The sequence below is a fragment of the Oncorhynchus masou genome, chromosome 2 (genome assembly GCF_036934945.1).
Source record: "Oncorhynchus masou masou isolate Uvic2021 chromosome 2, UVic_Omas_1.1, whole genome shotgun sequence".
Classification (NCBI taxonomy): Eukaryota; Metazoa; Chordata; class Actinopteri; order Salmoniformes; family Salmonidae; genus Oncorhynchus; species Oncorhynchus masou.
The window spans coordinates 13,587,155-13,609,281 of record NC_088213.1 but is presented as its reverse complement, the minus strand read 5'-3'; the positions used below and the strand labels follow the sequence as shown (position 1 = coordinate 13,609,281).

The window sequence follows — 22,127 nt, the reverse complement described above, 5'->3', positions numbered from 1 at the left end:
AATCAGTCTCTTTCTACAGTATCTATTTCTATGCTCATTCCTCTCAGGGTTTGAAATTTTGAAGTGATTCACACCAAAGTTCAAAGGCGCAATACATTTGCCATTTTTGGTTGTAATTTTCCTGAACCAAATATATTCAACTTTTACAAGTTGTGAAATTATTCACTGCCCTTGCCTAGTTTTTACATTTTCGCCTTAAATCAAAATAATACCAAATCTAAGATGTCTTGATTGCATTAGTATTGCTGTGCCACACCAAAATTATTTCAGGTGCAAACATTTCTTTAAGTTGAATGTACAATAACAGTAGTTCACATCAGTCCACAGTAAATGATCCCCGCCTTTGCCAGGTCCCTCAACACATTTAAAAATGGGGGAAAACAGCATGTTAATGCAATATATTTATTTTAGCTTTATTTTTTACATTTATTGTAGACCAACAGAAAGAAGCATTATCACAAGATTTATCAGAACAGCCGTATTCACTGTTCATTAACCGAAAGGCTTGATAATCCAAATGTGTGCATGCAACAAGGCAAACACCCTGGTCTATGACCCACTTTGTAAGAATTGTGTTCTCTGAGAACCACCAAAGGTTATTACTTTCTTGAAGTGAACTTTCACAAAACCTGATGACTTACTGTTCAAGTGAAAACACTAAGGGCTGGTTTCCTGGATAGAGATTATTAAGCCTAGTCCTGGACTAAAAAAGCATGCTCAATGGAGAATCTCCATTTAAATAGCCTTTTAGCCCAGGATTTTACTTAATCTGTGCTGTCTGGGAATGTGATTCGATATTTTGTGAAGTTAGATGTTCTGGTGATGTTTTAGACATTCAAACAAAGTGGACATGGAATCAGTAAAAATCACAAAACCTTCTAGGCTGAAATTGTTACTATCTAAACATTTTGAGTTTGACTTGACTGAATATTCCAATATAGTAAATGTCACAAGTAAAATAAAAATGGCATTTGAATTATAAAGCAGATCCCACTGGGCACAGACGTTAGTTAAATTTCTAGTTTATATTTGGTTGAATTGTTAACAACAACAAATGTCACCATGTCATTGGATTTAGGTTAAAAGTAGGGTGATAAAAAGACAAAATGCCCTTACGTTGATCTCTTTTTGCAAATCCAATCAGTTTTCCACGTTGATTCAGACTTCTTCACAGATTCTTTTGGTTGAAATGAAGTGGAAACAACATTTATTCAACCAGCTTTTGCCCAGTGGGATTTTGGTTTTGGATATTACACTTCAGCTAAACCACATGAGTTACAGATAACTAATTACATATTGAGATGTCATTTATGATGTATCAGTATGATCAAAACGTTGTAAAAGATCAATACAACGTATTGGTCACATCGCCCACCCCTACTTGAAAGAGATCAAGTACTCAGGATATGCCTGACTGTCATGGAAGATTATGAACATGGATGGTTGAGATACACTATCAGTCACACTGTCATAGAGATGAATACTTGTGGTGCTTTTAGTTGGAGGTACTTTCATCCCCGGTGTTCCTGTTATGAAATCTCCAGTCAGAACTCGACATAGGTACATGTACTTCTGGCCTTGGGGATCCGGTTTTGAGTATTTGTCACTAGCAGAGTATTTTGCATTTACAGCAAAGTAGGTGCCGTCTCCATACAATGCAGCTGCAAAAAATATTTTGGACCTGTTATGAAATTCTCTCTTATTGCATTTGAATAGAAAATGTGCAAAAACATCATTCCAATATATACAGTGGGGAGAAGAAGTATTTGATACACTGCCGATTTTGCAGGTTTTCCCTACTTACAAAGCATGTAGAGGTCTGTACTTTTTTATCATAGATAAAATTCAACTGTGAAAGATGGAATCTAAAACAAAAATCCAGAAAATCACATTGTATGATTTTTAAGTAATTAATTTATATTTTATTACATGACATAAGTATTTGATACATCAGAAAGCAGAACTCAATATTTGGTACAGAAACCTTTGTTTGCAATTACAGAGATCATACGTTTCCTGTAGTTCTTGACCAGGTTTGCACACACTGCAGCAGGGATTTTGGCCCACTCCTCCCTACAGACCTTCTCCAGATCCTTCAGGTTTCGGGGCTGTCGCTGGGCAATACGGACTTTCAGCTCCCTCCAAAGATTTTCTATTGGGTTCAGGTCTGGAGACTGGCTAGGCCACTCCAGGACCTTGTGATGCTTCTTACGGAGCCACTCCTTAGTTGCCCTGGTTGTGTGTTTCGGGTCGTTGTCATGCTGGAAGACCCAGCCACACCCCATCTTCAATGCTCTTACTGAGGGAAGGAGGTTGTTGGCTAACATCTCGCAATACATGGCCCCATCCATCCTCCCCTCAATACGGTGCAGTCCTGTCCCCTTTGCAGAAAAACATCCCCAAAGAATGATGTTTCCACACCCGTGCTTCATGGTTGGGATGGTGTTCTTGGTGTTGTACTCATCCTTCTTCTTCTTCCAAACATGGTGAGTGGAGTTTAAACCAAAAAGCTCTATTTTTGTCTCATCAGACCACATGACCTTCTCCCATTCCTCCTCTGGATCATTCAGATGGTCATTTGCAAACTTCAGACAGGCCTGGACATGCGCTGGCTTGAGCAGGGGGACTTTGCGTGCGCTGCAGGATTTTAATCCATGACGGCGTAGTGTGTTACTAACGGCGTAGTGTGTTACTACGTCATGGATTAAAATCCTGCATTTTTTTAAGCCTGTCACATCTGTGAATGTGGAATGTGTTTTGTTGGTTGATTGAAAAACAAGAAAAATTTAAATTTAATTTTTTTTGTTGAAAAAAATAATAATCTCCAGCACCATCACCTCCAACATCAACATGTGTAAACAACATCAACATGTTTAAACAGCAGGTATTTATTGCAGTCAAAAAGATAGAAGAAGATGCATGTTACCAATGACAGAAACACTGCCATATTCTAGTGTGCATCATGTCATTGTAATACTGGAGTGGGCTAAATCATGGTCACACAGAGTGTTTCTTGGTAGTCTTCAAAAAATCTACTTCGAAAACAAAGGTATACACCTCACACAAATGGTTAAACACCTGTACCATGTCAGATATACAGTTGAAATGTATAGCATTTTGAGTTTGCATCCCACACTATATACATCACAGACAACTGAGATATAACAAACCCGTTTAACTTTTCTTTTTTCTTATTTTACTATTTGCTACATTGTAGAATAATAGTGAAGACATCAAAACTATGAAATAACACATGGAATCATGTACTAACCAAAAAACTGTTAAACAAATCAAAATATATTTTAGATTTTAGATTCTTCAAAGTAGCCACCCTTTGCCTTGATGACAGCTTTGCACACTTGGCATTCTCTCAACCAGCGTCACCTGTAATGCTTTTCCAACAGTTTTGAAGGAGTTCCCACATATACTGGGCACTTGATTGCTGCTTTTCCTTCACTCTGCAGTCCAACTCATCCCAAACCATCTCAACTGGGTTGAGGTTGAGTGATTGTTGATGCCAGGTCATCTGATGCAGCACTCCATCACTCTCCTACTTGGTCAAATAGCTCTTACACAGTCTGGAGGTGTGTTGGGTCATTATTCTGTTGAAAAACAAATGATAGTCCCACTAAGCGCAAACCAGATGAGATGGCGTATCGCTGCAGAATGCTGTGGTAGCCATGCTGGTTAAGTGTGCCTTGAATTGTAAATAAATCACTGACAGTGTCAGCAGCAAAGCACCATCACCCCTCCTCCTCCATGCTTCACGGTGGGAACCACACATGCGGAGATCATCTTTTCATCTACTCTGCGTCTCACAAAGAAGCGTTGGTTGGAACCAGAAAATCTCACATTTGGACTCATCAGACCGGTCTAATGTCCATTGCTTGTGTTTCTTGGCCCAAGCAGTCTTTTCTTCTTATTGGTGTCCTTTAGAAGTGGTTTCTTTGCAGCAATTCGACCATGAATGCCTGATTCACACAGTCTCCTCTGACCAGTTGATGTTGAGATGTGACTGTTTCTTGAACTGCAAAAGGGCTGCAATCTAAGGCTGGTAACTCTAATGAACTTATCCTCTGCAGGAGAGGTAACTCTGGGTCTACCTTTCCTGTGGTGGTCCTCATGGGAGCAGTTTCATCATAGCTCTTGATGGCTTTTGCGACTGCACTTGAAGAAACTTTCAAAGTTCTTTAAATTTTCAGAATGACTTACCTTCAGGTCTTAAAGTAATGATGGACTGTCGTTTATCTTTGCTTATTGGAGCTGTTCTTGCCATAATATTGACTTGGTCGATTACCAAATAGTGCTATATTCTACATACCCCATCTACCTTGTCACAACACAACTGATTGGATCAAACACATTAAAAAAGAAAGAAATTCCACAAATGAACTTTTAACAAGGCACACCTGTTTAATGTAAAGCATTCCAGTTCCTCATGAATCAGGTTGAGAGAATGCCAAGTGTGTGCAAAGCTGTCTTTAAGGCAAAGTGTGGCTACTTTGAAGAATCTAGTATTTTCACTTTTTTGGTTACATAATGATTCCATATATGTGTTAGTTCATGCAAGAAAATAGTAAAAACAAAAAACAACCCTGGAATGAGTAGGTGTGTCCAAACATAAGTATATATTTGCATTTTATTGCATGACATAAGTATATATTTGCATTTTATTGCAAGACATAATAATTATTATATATATATATATAATTATGTCATGCAATAAAATGCAAATATATACTTATGTCTTGCAATAAAATGCAAATATATACTTATGTCATGCAATAAAATGCAAATTAACTACTTAAAAATCATACCATGTGAGTTTCTGGATTTTTGTTTTAGATTCCGTCTCTCACAGTTGAAGTGTACCTATGATTTAAAAAAATTATAGACCTCTACATGCTTTGTAAGTAGGAAAACCTGCAAAATCGGCAGTGTATCAAATACTTGTTCTCCCCACTGTATATATACACTGCTCAAAAAAAATAAAAGGAACACTAAAATAACACACCCTAGATCTGAATGAATTAAATATTCTTATTAAATACTTTTTTCTTTACATAGTTGAATGTTCTGACAACAAAATCACACAAAATGATCAATGGAAATCAAATTTATCAACCCATGGAGGTCTGGATTTGGAGTAACACTCAAAATTAAAGTGGAAAACCACACTACAGGCTAATCCAACTTTTATGTAATGTCCTTAAAACAAGTCAAAATGAGGCTCAGTAGTGTGTGTGGCCTCCATGTGCCTGTATGACCTCCCTACAAAGCCTGGGCATGCTCCTGATGAGGTGGCAGATGATCTCCTGAGGGATCTCCTCCCAGACCTGGACTAAAGCATCTGCCAACTCCTGGACAGTCTATGGTGCAACGTGGCGTTGGTGGATGGAGCGAGACATGATGTCCCAGATGTGCTCAATTGCATTCAGGTCTGGGGAACGGGCGGGCCAGTCCATAGCATCAATGCCTTCCTCTTGCATGAACTGCTGACACACTCCAGCCACATGAGGTCTAGCATTGTCTTGCATTAGGAGGAACCCAGCGCCAAATGCACCAGCATATGGTCTCACAAGGCGTCTGAGGATCTCATCTCGGTACCTAATGGCAGTCATGCTCCCTCAGGCGAGAATATTGAGGGCTGTGCGGCCCCCCAAAGAAATGCCACCCCACACCATGACTGACCCACCGCCAAACCGGTCATGCTGGAGGATGTTGCAGGCAGCCGAACGTTCTCCACGGCGTCTCCAGACACTGTCACGTCTGTCACATGTGCTCAGTGTGAACCTGCTTTCATCTGTGAAGAGCATAGGGGGCCAGTGGCGAATTTGCCAATCTTGGTGTTCTCTGGCAAATGCCAAACGTCCTGCACGGTGTTGGGCTGTAAGCACAACCCCCACCTGTGGACGTCGGGCCCTCATACCACCCTCATGGAGTCTGTTTCTGACCGTATAGAGCAGACACATGCAGATTTGTGGCCTGCTGGAGATAATTTTGCAGGGCTCTGGCAGTGCTCCTCCTGCTCCTCCTTGCACAAAGGCGGAGGTAGCGGTCCTGCTGCTGGGTTGTTGCCCTCCTACGGCCTCCTCCACGTCTCCTGATGTAGCAGCCTGTCTCCTGGTAGCGCCTCCATGCTCTGGACACTACGCTGACAGACACAGCAAACCTTTTTGCCACAGCTCGCATTGATGTGCCGTCCTGGATGAGCTGTACTACCTGAGCCACTTGTGTGGGTTGTAGACTACGTCTCATGCTACCACTAGAGTGAAAACACCGCCAGCATTCAAAAGTGACCGAAGCATCAGCCAGGAAGCATAGGAACTGAGAAGTGGTCTGTGGTCACCACCTGCAGAACCACTCCTTTATTGGGGGTGTCTTGCTAATTGCCTATAATTTCCACCTGTTGTCTATTCCATTTGCACAACAGCATGTGAAATTTATTGTCAATCAGTGTTGCTTCCTAAGTGGACAGTTTGATTTCACAGAAAGTGTGATTGACTTGGAGTTACATTGTGTTGTTAAAGTGTTCCCTTTATTTTTTGAGCAGTGTATATATATAAAGGCCAAACTCTTGAGGCCAAAGAGGGTGCATTTGGTAGTTGACTGCAGGAATGGCAAAGGGTACTTTAGTAAGAACATTGGGGGCATAAAGTAATAAAAAGCAAACATACACTGAGGGTACAAAACATTAAAAACATCAGAAAGTAAGAAAAAGTAGACATAGATATTTACTGCAGGGTGTGATGAAATCTTTCAACTTTCACTTTATTCCTGATTAGCTTCACTAGAATAAACTGTGGCTGCTGTTCAGAATTCTCTGGAAGCCTCTTCCTGTTGGCAAACAGTCTGAAGCTTGTGAGGGATTCTCTACATTACATTCTACCTTCTGCACAGCCAGCCAGTTTTTTAAATATTTTTTAGCCTGGATAATACTCGCCAGTCTAGCTTCCTTGTCCCATCCACCGCTGCCCCCTGGACGGACACTGTGATCACTTGGCTACATAGCTGATGCCTGCTGGACTGTCCATTAATCACGGTACTCCATTCTGTTTGTTTATGTTTTATCTGTCGGCCGCACTCAGGCTCTGTGTGTAGTTATTCCGATCCTCTCTGCCTAGTCAACGCCATTTTACCTGCTGTTGTTGTGCTAGCTGATTAGCTGTTGTTATCTCACCTACTGTTTTAGCTAGCTCTCCCATTCAACACCTGTGATAACTGTATGCATCGCTGTGTGTCTCTCTCAAATGTCAATATGCCTTGTATACTGCTGTTCAGGTTAGTTATCATTGTTTTAGTTTACAATGGAGCCCCTCGTTCCACTCTTCATACCCCTGATACCTCCTTTGTCCCACCTCCCACACATGCAGTGACCTCACCCATTACAACCAGCATGTCCAGAGATGCAACCTCTCTAACCATCACCCAGTGCCTGGGCTTACCTCCGCTGTACCCACACCCCACCATACCCCTGTCTGCGCATTATGCCCTGAATATATTCTACCATGCCCAGAAATCTGCTCCTTTTATTCTTTGTCCCCAACACTCTAGGCGACCAGTTTTGATAGCATTTAGCCGTACCCTCATACTACTCCTCCTCTGTTCCGCGGGTGATGTGGAGGTAAACCCAGGCCCTGCATGTCCCCAGGCACCCTCATTTGTTGACTTCTGTGATCGAAAAAGCCTTGGTTTCATGCGTGTCAACATCAGAAGCCTCCTCCCTAAGTTTGTTTTACTCACTGCTTTAGCACACTCTGCTAACCCTGATGTCCTTGCCGTGTCTGAATCCTGGCTCAGGAAGGCCACCAAAAATTCTGAGATTTCCATACCCAACTATAACATTTTTCCGTCAAGATAGAACTGCCAAAGGGGAGGAGTTGCAGTCTACTGCAGAGATAGCCTGCAAAGTAATGTCATACTTTCCAGGTCCATACCCAAACAGTTCGAACTACTAATTTTAAAAATTACTCTCTCCAGAAATAAGTCTCTCACTGTTGCCGCCTGCTACCGACCCCCTCAGCTCCCAGCTGTGCCCTGGACACCATTTGTGAATTGATCGCCCCCATCTAGCTTCAGAGTTTGTTCTGTTAGGTGACCTAAACTGGGATATGCTTAACACCCCGGCAGTCCTACAATCTAAGCTAGATGCCCTCAATCTCACACAAACCATCAAGGAACCCACCAGGTACAACCCTAAATCTGTAAACAAGGGCACCCTCATAGACGTCATCCTGACCAACTGGCCCTCCAAATACTCCTCCGCTGTCTTCAACCAGGATCTCAGCGATCACTGCCTCATTGCCTGTATCCGCTACGGATCCGCAGTCAAACGACCACCCCTCATCACTGTCAAACGCTCCCTAAAACACTTCTGTGAGCAGGCCTTTCTAATCGACCTGGCCCGGGTATACTGGAAGGATATTGACCTCATCCCGTCAGTTGAGGATGCCTGGTCATTCTTTAAAAGTAACTTCCTCACCATTTTAGATAAGCATGCTCCGTTCAAAAAATGCAGAACTAAAAACAGATATAGCCCTTGGTTCACTCCAAACCTAACTGCCCTCGACCAGCACAAAAACATCCTGTGGCGGACTGCAATAGCATCGAATAGTCCCCGCGATATGCAACTGTTCAGGGAAGTCAGGAACAAATACACGCAGTCAGTCAGGAAAGCAAGGGCCAGCTTCTTCAGGCAGAAATTTGCATCCTGTAGCTCTAACTCCAAAAAGTTCTGGGACACTGTGAAGTCCATGGAGAACAAGAGCACCTCCTCCCAGCTGCCCGCTGCACTGAGGCTAGGCAACACGGTCACCACCGATAAATCTGTGTTTGGCCTGGTATGCTTCTCAATCAGAGGCAGCTGTTTATCGTTGTCCCCGATTGAGAACCATATTTCGGTAGCCTGGTTTCACTTGAGTGGTGGGTGATTATTTTCCGTGTTCGTTACCGTTTCGTTTGTTGCACGTTGTTATTTTGTATTTTTGTAGTGTTCAGTGTGTCTTATTAAAATGGACACTTACAACGCTGCAAATTGTTCCGACCTCTCTTACTCCTCATCAGAGGAAGACGACGAACGTTACAATAAGGTTGTTTATAAGATATACTATTGTGAAATAACAACCCTAATTTATTTTCATTGTCCTAATGGAAGGGTCAAATGTAAACTAAAGATGTGAAGCCACTATCAGACATAATTGCATAACTTAAATGTCCTTTTGATTTAAAATGGGATGTGAAGTTGAAGCTTCAATCTTTATATGTGAAAAAAACAAAAGTACAATTTTACAAAATCATGTGTTTTTCAATGTGAAATGTCTGAAAGTGGCTTCACATCTTAGTTTACATTTGACCCTTCCATTAGGACAATGAAAATAAAATGAAATAAGGGTTGTTATTTCATAATAGTGTATCTTACAAACAACCTTATGCCTTTGATTTCAATATGCACATTAACCTGTATAATTTGTGGAAAAACAAGTGAACATTAATAAAACTTACCCTCCTCTGTCCGGAACCGCACAACTGCTCTTTGTCCATCTGAGACTTCAACTAGACAATCACCGCCGTTGGACTTTTTACTCTGGAAATATTTGATCAACTTGTTTTGTACTTTGGGGACATCATGGTTTCCTAGCTCAACAAGCAGAGAGAACGAGTATGCTTCTGCCATTGCTGCTGGCCATCAAAGAATGAACACATCTGTAGGCTGCTGTAGAGATAGACAGCGCATTCACTGCAGGGTGAGTCGTGTTGTTTCTGGTTTCACTTTCGCTTATGATCTTGTGAAAAAAGATCTTATTTGACAATGAAACATTATATTGCTGCAACATAACAAACATTTATTTAAGTTAAGAACAAATTCTTATTTTCAATGACAGCCCAGGAAGAGTGGGCTGATTTGTACCTTGTTAGCTCGGGGGTTTGCAACCTTCTGGCTACTAGCCCAACGCTTTAACCACTAGGCCACCCTACCGCCCGATATAAAAAGATCACAGAAATGATTCCTCCAAGACAATGACAAAACAACTACGGGCTGTGGAGTAAATCATTTATTTTCAGGAATGCACATACATGTGTGGTACTCGGTGACAAAACTGCTGCAACAGAATGTGTATTTAAGTCTGCATTGTTAAAAAATGACCCGTAAATTAGTATTTCACTGTTTGTGTACAACTGTTGCTTACAAAGCATGACAAATGGTATTTTATTAGAAAGAAACGGACTCTGCACACTGTGCTACAATGTAGACGGGTGAATGGGTAGGCTACTTGTGGAGTGAACTGTACTGGCCTCACAGGTCAGGTCTATGCTTCATTTTTGCCTTCCAATTTATAGAATGAAAAGCGGCATGACTTTGATAAGTGTGTATTGACATCTAGTTCCGCTTGCTAGGATACATTTATTGGACTCTGCCGACACCTCGTGTGTGACTGGTGTCTTGCTCAGAAGCACGAGAGGCTTCCACGTCATCTTTACTAGGGTGGTGTTTATAACACATAGACAGGAAATTTGTCAACTCACGAAGCATGGAAAAGTAACTAGTTGGAGCTGTGGTGACATTGAAACGCATAATTAGAGGACTATAGAGTCACCAATACGTTTAGAAATGGATGACGATGTTACCATTGAGGACGAAGGTGGACCAGAAATACAGAAGACACCCCTTGGAAACCAGGATTTAAGTTTCCTGCAACAAACTGGTAAATTGGCTAGCTAATATCAGCTGCGCATCTGTCAGTTTTCTGGCTTGTTTACCAAGCCTAGCTGGCCTGGCTAGATATCCTTCAAAGACTAAAGCTAATAATGCAGCTAGCTAACGTTTGTAGCAGTGGTTGTAGCTAGTTTAGCTAGTGTAGGCTAAGATGGCTAGCTACAGTAGCTCGCTAGCAAAATAACTAGATACAGAGACGCCTCATTCATTGACAGGGCTGCCAACTTTTGAAGAAAGCAAATATAACTCCAAGCTATGTGAATTTAATTTCCCCTGGCACACTCCTAGATGGAAGAACATGTTACTGTTTTAAAGCTCTTTCCTGCAATTCTACGTATTTTGACATGGTTTAGGCCCATGACCAGGGTAACAAATAACACCGGTCCGGTGGATTCACGAATCAGGATGCTTAGAAAATTGAATGAACACTCAACATTTTACGATTTACGATTTTGGGTGGCTGAAATATAAAGTATGCTAATATTTTTTGAAACATAAAAAAAAATGTTTGACACTTCAGACAGTAATAAGATGGGGAGACAGGCAAATGTGAGACAGTGGAGAGGTTGGAAGCAGGGATTGATCCCTGTTCTCAGGTGGAAAGTACGGGAGTGTTCTCACTACACCAAAGCTTTGCACAGGACATTCTAATGTTGATGGCAGTGGGTAACCAAATCCTAGATTGTAGTCTCCTTGTCCATAGATTGCCTTCAAGGTAAGGACACAAACGTTTTCAGTATTTTGTAATTTGGGTGAATTCTCTTTAAAATAGGTCTTGAATAAATTCCTGCTTCATTTCTCCTGCTTCAATCACCCAACCTTCAAGGAAACATCTAATACATATCAATATGGGTTCTGGCCATCATCTTACTCTATGTAGACAAAATATGTGTTTGAGTTGACTCCCCTACCATCTCTGCCTAGTATGTGCACCATACTAGAATGTGACATGTATTTGATTCCTGGAACATTTCATAACAATGCTTTTTTTTGTATGATCTATTCAAGACTGTCCATGAATGGCTGCAAAAATACATAGCCTCGTACAATTCATTTTCAAAGACCCAAGTAGTCATATCAGATTTTGAATCTGTGATTACACTGGCAACATTGGGAAGAAGTGGAATAATAAAATAATTGCTGGGGAGTGACATTTATGTTATTGCTGACATCACATTAATTACCCTGTATTTTAGCCCATTGTTAAGAATGAGAATTTTTACACTGATCAGTCTAAATAAAGTAAGTAGATAATCAAATCACCTGAAAATAAGATTACATTAATCTGCCCCCACACCCTAACCAAATATGGGTTTTATTTATTGTCCCTCCTCTAGAACCAAATTTACACATTTGGGTTCACAATCTGTTAGACAGTTTATTTATTTTTTTTATTTTTTGTATCGTTCCAAATCAGGTCACCCTACCAAACCTCCCTGCTAAAACATACTGTAGGTATGTCTGCTGTCACAGCCTCAATACTCAGGGTTGGCTCTAGACTTTTGAGAACCCTAAGATAGATTTGATTGGGGGGGGGGGGCATCGCGTGAAAAAAATTGTGGTCCCCCATTTGATGTTGGAGAAAAAAATGTTGTGTTTTAAGTTAATTTCCAGTTCTACACGTTTTGCCGTAGAGGGGCCGTAGAGCGAATGTTGCCGCTTTAAAGCAAGTTTTCTGCAATTCTACGCTTTGGTATGGAGAGAACTTTGCAATGTTACAACACATTTCATGCAATTCTAATCATTTTGCCATGGGACAGAGAATTTTTGCAGTTTCACAGCTTATTTCCTGCAATTTCTACCCATTTTGCCGTGGAGTGGATCAACATGTTTCCCCTGCAATTATACACATTTTGTAATGAATTATGCCATGTTAATATAATATGAGTGTGCATGACTAACCAAATCAATAGGGGGCCCCTGTAGGTCAGGGCCCCTGGGCACGTTCCCTTCATGCCCGGTCCGTATTCGGCCAGGATTACTACTTGTTTCGATAGGATAGATTGGTTGGTAGTTAGCTTAAACTAAAAATTGTTAGCTGACATGGCTAAAAGAGAAAAGCTACTGATGCACATTTTTTTTCGAAATTGCACCTGATGTATTCTACTGTTTTTACACTCAATACTAAGTTGAGACCTCAACATAATTTCCCTTCCTGTCCACAGTTGGACCATTGGTGGCAGAATATGGATGGTATCTGTTGTTCATGTGTGTGGGGGTCTACCTGGTGGTCCAGCACCTGAGCAAGAGGAGAGCCAGCCAGGGACAGAGCAGCTCTGCGTCTGGAGCAGTGCAAGGTGAGTGGCCGTAACCAATAGTTTTTTATTTAACCAAGGAAGTCACTGAGTTTGACAAGTACATTTAGTCTCTTATGCAGACACTCCGTCAGACACACACATACACACACCTAGGACATGAGCATTCTTGTTGCAGCTCCAACAATGCCACATATTCTCAAGACAATGACAAGCTTGCTGAAGCAGAAACCAACTGGCACTCACAGGCTAGAGCCAGCTCTCATTCCATCCAGGCGTCTGACACATCAGGAACGGAATCTCGGAATGTCATGGAATTAATGGAGTCAGTAATATCATCCAATCTGGCAGATCCCAATGCAGTAGTGAGGAGACAAGAGGCACTGGAGGCGTCCAGGAGAAGAATGCAGGAGGAGCTGGATGCCAAGGCGGCCCTCTTCAGGCTGAAACAACAACAGGTATAAAGTGACACCCTTCACATAGACGAACCGTACATAGACCATGGGACGGACGGACCGTACATAGACCATGGATGAACCGTACATAGACCATGGGTCGGACGGACCGTACATAGACCATGGACGAACCGTACATAGACCATGGACGGACGGACCGTACATAGACCATGGATGAACCGTACATAGACCATGGGACGGACGGACCGTACATAGACCATGGGACGGACGGACCGTACATAGACCATGGGACGGACGGACCGTACATAGACCATGGGACGGACGGACCGTACATAGACCATGGGACGGACGGACCGTACATAGACCATGGGACGGACGGACCGTACATAGACCATGGGACGGACGGACCGTACATAGACCATGGGACGGACGGACCGTACATAGACCATGGGACGGACGGACCGTACATAGACCATGGGACGGACGGACCGTACATAGACCATGCGTCGGACGGACCGTACATAGACCATGGCTTCTTAGCAAAGAGCAATTTCTCAAGTAAGAATTTTGCTAGGACTGTCTGAATTGGGAGGGGAAAACTATCTATTGGTAGAGAGGTTTGGAACTCTTTCTTATTGGCCTATTAACAAATTTAACGCCTGGTGATGTCATCAGACAGGCCAAAACGCCATCCCACCAAAACAGGTGGAAATTTCAGGCGGTCTTTTCAAACAGCTCTCACACATTATCATTGTTTTCACAATTTCACAGTATTATTCTAACCTCATAGTGTGAAAATAAATATGTAAAGCACAGGAAAGTCACGTTTTTGACTGCACTGGGCCTTTAACACCGATCTGAAACCCAGGCACCATAACCAAGTGTGCCCATTGTCCCTGCCAAATCTGATCTTGAAGACTTTTTGGTACTTGTCTTTTGTTTGATAGCTGGAGGAGGAGAAGAGACAACAGAAAATTGAGATGTATGACAGCATGAAAGAGGGGAGAAGTTACAGAGGAAAAGCAAAGACAGCCCAGGTAATCTGCCTTCTCTATCGTAGGCCTACATACCATATGCCATTCAGCAGACTCTTTTATCCAAACATATGTGTGGGCCTGGGAATCGAACACAACCCTGGCATTTCAAGCGCCATGCTCTACCAACTGATTCATACAGGACCACCATACATAAAATGCAAAGTAAATGCATCATTTGATAGATATTATGGCTGAGTCAGGAGTTTTTTACGGGCAGGTCACGGGGTCAGAAAAATCTCTTGGCAGTGATAAGTCGTGATTAGCACCGAGGTTTTCCTGACCATGTCCATCCTGACCATGAAACTCCTGTCTCAGACATATTACATAAGTCGTAGTGCTTACATGAAACCCATGAACAAATCTGAGGTTTCTTGTCTGTACATGAAACTAGCTCATAATTATTATTATGATGTAACATTTCAGAACACTGAAGAGGCCAGCACATCGACTACAGTGTTGAAACCAAAGACTGACAAGAAGCCCCTACGGAGCAGTGGTATGTTGACATATTTGATGATGAGAGCAGTATTGTAATTGGGAGCTTCCAGAGGTATGTTTGTAATGGCTGGGAGGGTGTGTAAGCAACACAAAAAGGGGGTTAAGTGTAATTACATGTTTATGATTGTATTTCCCTTGTGACTCAATAATAAAACGTAAGACATCATGCTCACTGTTAAAGTAATTAAACAGGTTCTGAATCCTAGATTCGTTTCTGCCTCCATGCAATGATGAGCCACTTTCATAGTCATGCAATGCACTAATCTTACTGTAAATTAAAAGCACTGCTATTCTTACTGAAACCTATTCAAATGTTATACATTTAACATTTGCACCTGCAAATGGTGCCAAATATAAAGTACATACCAGTAGTAACGAAGGAATGAAATCCACAAAAGAAAAACAATTGAACACTGTGCAACGCACCTTTGTACTGCAACTAGTTGGTCTTGCAAGTTATGTACATCTGTCTGTATTATGATGCAGGAAAACAGATAATATTGCTAATATTTTGTATTTCAAAAACATTAGCGATACAAAATGTCCATCCTTGCAACTGATGTTTTTAGGATTATGATCCGGTAAGAAGCAGTACTAAGCTTTTTTTGGGGGGAATATCCAAACAGTGTCTTTAAAAAAATGGCTAAACTGTGACGTTGCTCCTTTAAGGAATAAGTAGTAGGTAGGTGACTCTGGCGTCCTCCATCGCCTCTCTGTGCCAGTAACCTACATTCTGCCCTGCTGTGTGTATTTCAGGCTTTAATCCCCTGAGCGGAGAGGGAGGTGGATCCTGTGCGTGGAGACCAGGAAGGAGAGGGCCGTCAGCTGGCGGCGGATGAGGTTAAAGGAGGTCAGAGCCACAGGCTCAGGGTAGACATCTCCCCCTTAACCCAGATCTAGGATCAGAATACCCTACTATCGTTCCTAACATGAACTATTAGGAGGATGGAAGAAATATCTGACCCTGTATCTGTGGCTAGGTGTGACTTGTGCCTACTCTGAGGTGACCTGTGAACTCTGATATTTGACCCATCCGAGTCACACACACTGACCCACTGAAAGAAGCTGCCAGTAATCTCAAAGCCCTCTTAGTTTATTGATCTAAATCAATCTGTTATTTGTAACTCTCTGTGTTTGGGTTTAGGGATTGGTTTCACAACTGTCTGGGTTTTAGATCATGTTGCCTCAGTAATATTAGCATTGTCAAAAAATACAATGTGTTGCCACATGATAACAATGGATCCTTTCTGTTTGAATGCCTTTGGACAACTTCAAACTAACCAGTGTTGAAAACGATTGTCTTGTTTCCACATTCAAATTTTGGCTTATTGAATCATCATATTTCAGGACACCTGAGAAGGACTTCTGAGTACGACAGTTTCTAATGATGCTATTCCTGTAAATGGCATCTGTGCCAGTGGGTTTGGCTGATGACTTTCAGTGTAACTGTGTGTTTTCTTGTCTTCTTTTGGGGTTGGCATCTGTGTAAACTTTCAAATGTGCGCTGCCTACCAAGGCTTCATGTTGCGAGTAGATGCTAGCCAGATGGCTTTAGTAGTGCTGTGCACCGTACTGCTTTTTATACAATTACATAAATCAGATGTAACCGTTAGTCATCGTGTTATTTATTGGAATATCAATGATCATCAAGCAATTTTAGTTACTGAGAAATAAACTGACCTGCACCTTTTTATCACAATAAAGATATTATAGATAAGTTGTCTACGTATCTGTGATGTTTGCTGGGGAGGCTGACTGTGACAACACAATAGCTAATGTAATGGTCCAGTGGCGTAATCATACACCTGCCAACTCCATGTTGCCCACTAGATGGCGGCAGTGTAATGTAAATTAAGCCACAATCATAACGGTATAGGTACATCGTTTCTAAACTGTATTGGGTAAGATCGCACTGATTTCTATGGCTGTCATATACCTTATTGTTGTCGTCTTGCTCTTAAATTGATAATAATTTCATACAATCATTATAAACCTTATGTTAATTTTCTGCACACCATTTACATTAATTGAGTTCTAGAGCATTTTGTGGTTGGCCTAGTCGGTTATGATGTCTCAGAAATTGCTTTTTCATTTTATCAGTGCCGCATATTAACTCGGCTGACGTTTAATTTCAAGGTTCAACAATGCTTGCGCTGTCCTTTTTTCCATGTCTGCATGCATGGTCTTTCACCGGCTCATCACCAGGGCATTCTCAGCTTGTGATCAGACTTGCACGTCAAATATTGGAAGTAAAAAAAAGCTGAGACCACTGCGTAATCACACACCCCAGCCAGTCAGAGCGCTCCTACGGAGTATCCACTAGGTCAAATCACACAGTTAAGCCGCGTTGCTACTAAGCGTTTTCGACATTCTCACAATGGCGAGGTAGTGGAAAGAATGGGTTGGCTACGCGTCTCTGGGCGAAGAAGAAACCATACATTTTGTTGAAGGTCGCAGTTTTTTGTCATTTATTGATAGGGACGGAATGCTTGCAGATTAGTAGGGCCACATGAAGAGAGGAGTGTACGTTCAGGTGGTGGGTTTATGGAGACTGCTACGTATGCAGCAGCCAGCTTACATCGGGACCAAAAGCGGGTTGGAGAAGAAAGAGGCTTTCCTACCATGAGAGCGAGTTAACCCCGCGAGTTAACCCCGAGGGTGAAACAATTTAACAAATATTGCTTTACAAAGACGCTGTGTTGGCAACAGCGAGAATAGGCTACGAGGCAAATCGGAGTTGGGTCAAGTTTTGGGGAATGGCAGGTCGAAGCCGAAGAGCATGGTTTAGTGTTCTGTTGGGGCTGGTTGTCGGGTTCACCCTGGCTTCCAGACTCATATTACCGAAGGCTACGGAGTTGAAGAAATCCGGTCAGAAACGCAAGGCGAACCCAGCCGGTTGCGGGTTGAACGGGGGTCTGAGGAGAGAATTCGGTGGGATATTATGGCCCCCGCAAGATAACGGATTTTCGGCCACCGAGAAGCCAGTTCCGAGGTCCAACAATTTCCTTTACGTCGGCGTCATGACTGCCCAGAAGTACCTGAATAACCGCGCCATCGCGGCACATAGGTAAGTTATGTGTAGAAATAGAAGGAATGTTGCTTTTTCTCTTTAACAAGATACAATTTTCAGCTATTAGTTTACTGTCCCAGTGTTTCTGTACGCATCAGTTCTGCTCATTCCTCTCCCCATTCTGAAATTGTCAGCCTACATTTTACATAGGCAATTAAAGATAAATATTGTTGCTAGTTTTCTGACAAATAGGGATACCGAATTTCAACAATGTTGCCTACACTCTTAAGTCTTATGCAAAATTGTTATTCATCTAATCGATACAAATGTTGCTAGTCGCCATTTAACAGTGTATCAATGCCATGTGTTGCTGTGGCCTGTATTATGATATACCTTTTTCTTGTGAGCTATTAAACACCTCAACGTTAGGCAGATCATGTCCTATAAGTTGGCAAGACAAAACCTTGTTGGATATACTATTATAGATGATACACAGTCACTATAACTTGTCCTAAGTGACATTTAGAAGTCTTTGTTACAGGGTCTATGTTATAACATGCTCTCAACATTCACATTCACACCCACATTTACCCTACAAAAATCATACTTCAATAGGCAAACTCTTCTGTTCAGTTTTTCAGGCCTTTGCCAACTCTGAACACATTCACTTCACAATTGAGCTGTATCATTCTGTGGTGATGGTTTTGCCATCAGATGAGCTGCGTGGGCTCTTTGGTAGGATAGTTTTTAATTAGATTGAGTAGGCAATGGCTCCATCCAAGATATCTCCAATTGTGAGGGGTTTCTGTAGGTGTTTCGTTGTAGACTAGCACTGATGTTATTAGTATAGCTCTAAATGTAGAGATGTCTGTTTGGAAAGAGGGAATGTTAGTCATTAGCCTTGAAATGTCTTTCATCTAGGCCTGACTGAAATGCAGTGAATGTGAAGCTGAAGGTTTTATGAAATTATGGGTTGGACCGAGAAGACAGCCTGCAGACTCAACAGTGCTATCTTTTCATGTGTCCAGTCATGTGGAAGATTCAATATAATTCAGATAAATGTGTTTGCACATCTGCAAAGACATACAAGTATAACTGTATTCAATCAGATTAATTAGTAGAGTAGTTTATTTAGTCTCCCTCGAATGTCCTTTCAATGGACCGATCATGATGAACGTCAAGAGACCTGAGAAGGAGATATCTATCACAGTATTTTACATCCACTCCCATGTCTTTATTTGGGACCCAAAGTAAAGTCCCATTTAGTTTATTTTCAGTGCAGTGTCTCAGTTGTTAGTTAATTACTAGATTCCCCATTCAAATACAGTTCTTTATCCCAATGAAACATTACTGGTGCTCAGTTGGGTAGGGCTCAAGTCAGTGGGCTCAAGTCAGTGGGCTCAAGTCAGTGGGCTCAAGTCAGTGGGCTCAAGTCAGTGGGCTCAGTGGGCTCAAGTCAGGCCTCTTGTAAATACAGGTTATAAAACGTTATGCTGTGTTATTACATGACGTTCCTCCATCTATTTGACATTTTAGTCATTTATTAGACTCTTACAGTAGTGAATATTAGAGGTCAACCGATTATGATATTTCAACGCCGATACCGATTATTGGAGGACCAAAAAAGCCGATACCGACTAATCGACGATTTAAATAAAATATATATACTTAATATTTATACTTAATATAATACATAAATAAAATCAATTTAGCCTCAAGTAAATAATAAAACATGTTCAATTTGGTTTAAATAATGCAAAAACAAAGTGATGGAGAAGAAAGTAAAAGTGCGATATGTGCCATGTAAGAAAGCTAACATTTCAGTTCCTTGCTCAGAACATGAGAACATATGAAAGCTGATGGTTGCTTTTAACATGAGTCTTCAATATTCCCAGGTAAGAGTTTTAGGTTGTAGTTATTAATAGGACTATTTCCCTCTATACCATTTGTATTTAATTAACCTTTGACTATTGGATGTAGGCACTTTAGGCACTATAGGCACTTATAGGCACTTTAGTATTGCCAGGCTAACAGTATAGCTTCTGTCCCTCTCCTCACTCCTCCCTGGGCTCGAACCAGCAACACAATGACAACAGCCACCACATCGAAGCAGCGTTACCCATGCAGAGCAAAGGAAACAACCACCCCAAGGCTCAGAGTGAGTGAAGTTTGAAACGCTATTAGCACGCGCTAACTAGCCAGCCATTTCACTTCGGTCACACCAGCCTCATCTCTTGGCAAAACGCACGAAAGTGCTGTTTGAATGAATGTTTACGCGCCTGCTTCTGCCTACCACCGTTCAGTCAGATACTTGTATGCTCAGCCAGATTATATGCAACACAGGACACATTAGATAATATCTAGTAATATCATCAACCATGTGTAGTTAACTAGTGATTATGATTGATTGTTTTTATAAGATAAGTTTAATGCTAGCTAGCAACTTACCTTGGCTTACTGCATTTGCGTAAAAGGCAGTCTCCTTGTGGTGTGCAACGAGAGAGAGAGAGGCAGGTCGTTATTGCGTTGGACAAGTTAACTGTAAGGTTGCAAGATAGAATCCCCGGCGGACAAGACACAATCTGTCTTTCTGCCCCTGAACAAGGCATTTAACCCACCGTTCCAAGGCCGTCATTGAAAATAAGAATATGTTCTTAACTGACTTGCCTAGTTAAATAAATATTAAATAAAGGTGTAAAAAATAATAATAATACATTTTTAAAAAAATCGGCAAATCGGCGCCCAAAGATACCGATTTCCGATTGTTATGAAAACTTGAAATCGGCCCTAATTAATCGGTCGACCTCTAGTGAATATATATATATATATATATATATATACGTTTTCCCTGGTGGGAATTGAACCCACAACCCTGGCGTTGCAAGCATCATGCTCTACCAACTGAACCATCTATCTATGTCCTTCGTGGGCCCAGACTTGTGTGTGTTAGTACTCTTACCCACTCTCCATCCTATAGAGTACCTGACCTCTTCCTGTGTCTCTCTCTGTAGAACGTGGGCTCAGACCATCCCGGGCCATGTGGAGTTCTTCTCCAGCGAGGGTTCGGACACCACCATCCCCATCCCCATCGTGGCGCTGCACAACGTGGACGACTCCTACCCACCACAGAAGAAGTCCTTCATGATGCTCAAGTACATGCACGATCACTACCTGGACCAATATGAGTGGTTCATGCGGGCCGATGATGATGTGTACATCAAGAGTGAGCGCCTGGAGGGCTTCCTGCGCTCGCTCAACAGCAGCGAGGCCCTCTTCCTGGGCCAGACGGGCATGGGCGCCCGCGACGAGCTGGGCAAGCTGGCGCTGGAGCCCGGTGAGAACTTCTGCATGGGTTGGCGTGATCATGAGCCGCGAGGTGCTGCGCCGGATGGTTCCTCACATCGGCCAGTGCCTGCAGGAGATGTACACCACGCATGAAGACGTTGAGGTGGGCCGCTGCGTGCGGAGGTTTGCCGGAGTGCAGTGTGTCTGGTCCTACGAGGTAAGAGCAAAGATGGCGTCTGGTCGTATTGTTTACTGCAGTTAGTCCATCTATCACGGCGTTTGAAGGTTTATTTTTAATTGGTGTTATACAAGAGAAGGCTGGGTAGAAAACCATCTGAGAATGAGGATGTAGTCGGTGGAAATGACCTTCAATGTAGTCCGTCTGAAGTGTACTAAAATGTGAGGGGAATCGCCAACAAGACGCCTATCTTGGTTTGAAGTCCTCTGTGAAGTGAAAGACACCATGCAGTGGATCTCCCACACACCACAGTAGTGTCAAGGGCATACGTTGATAGTCAGTCGATCTGGCACCTTCAGTAGGCTGTCCTTAGACTATCTCAGATTCACTATTCACATCTTATTCATGTGACCATATGATTGCTTGACAGATCAAAGAAAGGGACCATTCCATTAAATGATGCTGAGACCAGGGCCCTGAAGTGCCATTTTGGTTGCATATGCTCCCACTGTAAATATTTTTCTGTGTGACCTGACATGTTATTTTGGGAGCACCAGTGCGTCTAGGAGAAACATGAGTCCGATATTAATTGCTGTAATGATTAGGGTTTGCTGTACCGTCGTTCCCCAGTGACCCACTGTAGAGTAAAAACCGAGCACATATTTGTTACTGTCATGGCTGCACCTTTACAACAGAGAAGATGGACTGTTTCTAACACAAACAGGTAAAACGAT

General features: G+C 42.2%; 1 protein-coding gene, 1 long non-coding RNA gene and 1 pseudogene across 2 annotated transcripts; 2 read left to right on the top strand and 1 right to left on the bottom strand.

Annotated features, from left to right (window-relative positions):
- Window positions 1-388: 388 nt before the first annotated feature.
- LOC135553555 (uncharacterized) lies at window positions 389-9,941 on the bottom strand. Its single transcript, XR_010457608.1, has 2 exons — window positions 9,502-9,941; window positions 389-1,661 (listed from the first exon to the last, which is right to left on the bottom strand). It is a non-coding gene; the product is annotated as an uncharacterized LOC135553555 (long non-coding RNA).
- Window positions 9,942-10,455: 514 nt separating this feature from the next.
- On the top strand, window positions 10,456-16,637 carry selenos (selenoprotein S). Its single transcript, XM_064987886.1, has 6 exons — window positions 10,456-10,703; window positions 12,880-13,011; window positions 13,321-13,427; window positions 14,333-14,422; window positions 14,846-14,918; window positions 15,677-16,637. Exons 1-6 carry the CDS (start codon window positions 10,610-10,612, stop codon window positions 15,757-15,759), a joined length of 579 nt encoding a protein of 192 aa, XP_064843958.1. The 5' UTR covers window positions 10,456-10,609; the 3' UTR covers window positions 15,760-16,637.
- A 660-nt stretch (window positions 16,638-17,297) lies between these two features.
- LOC135552562 (chondroitin sulfate synthase 1-like) lies at window positions 17,298-21,477 on the top strand (annotated as a pseudogene).
- Window positions 21,478-22,127: the final 650 nt, after the last annotated feature.

Excerpts from the sequence above, each read along its gene's own strand:
- selenos (XM_064987886.1), top strand. The coding sequence starts at position 10,610 with ATGGATGACGATGTTACCATTGAGGACGAAGGTGGACCAGAAATACAG. Across the intron at positions 13,428-14,332 it reads TCAGGCTGAAACAACAACAG|CTGGAGGAGGAGAAGAGACA; the intron begins GTATAAAGTGAC and ends TTTGTTTGATAG. Across the intron at positions 14,919-15,676 it reads GAAGCCCCTACGGAGCAGTG|GCTTTAATCCCCTGAGCGGA; the intron begins GTATGTTGACAT and ends TGTGTATTTCAG.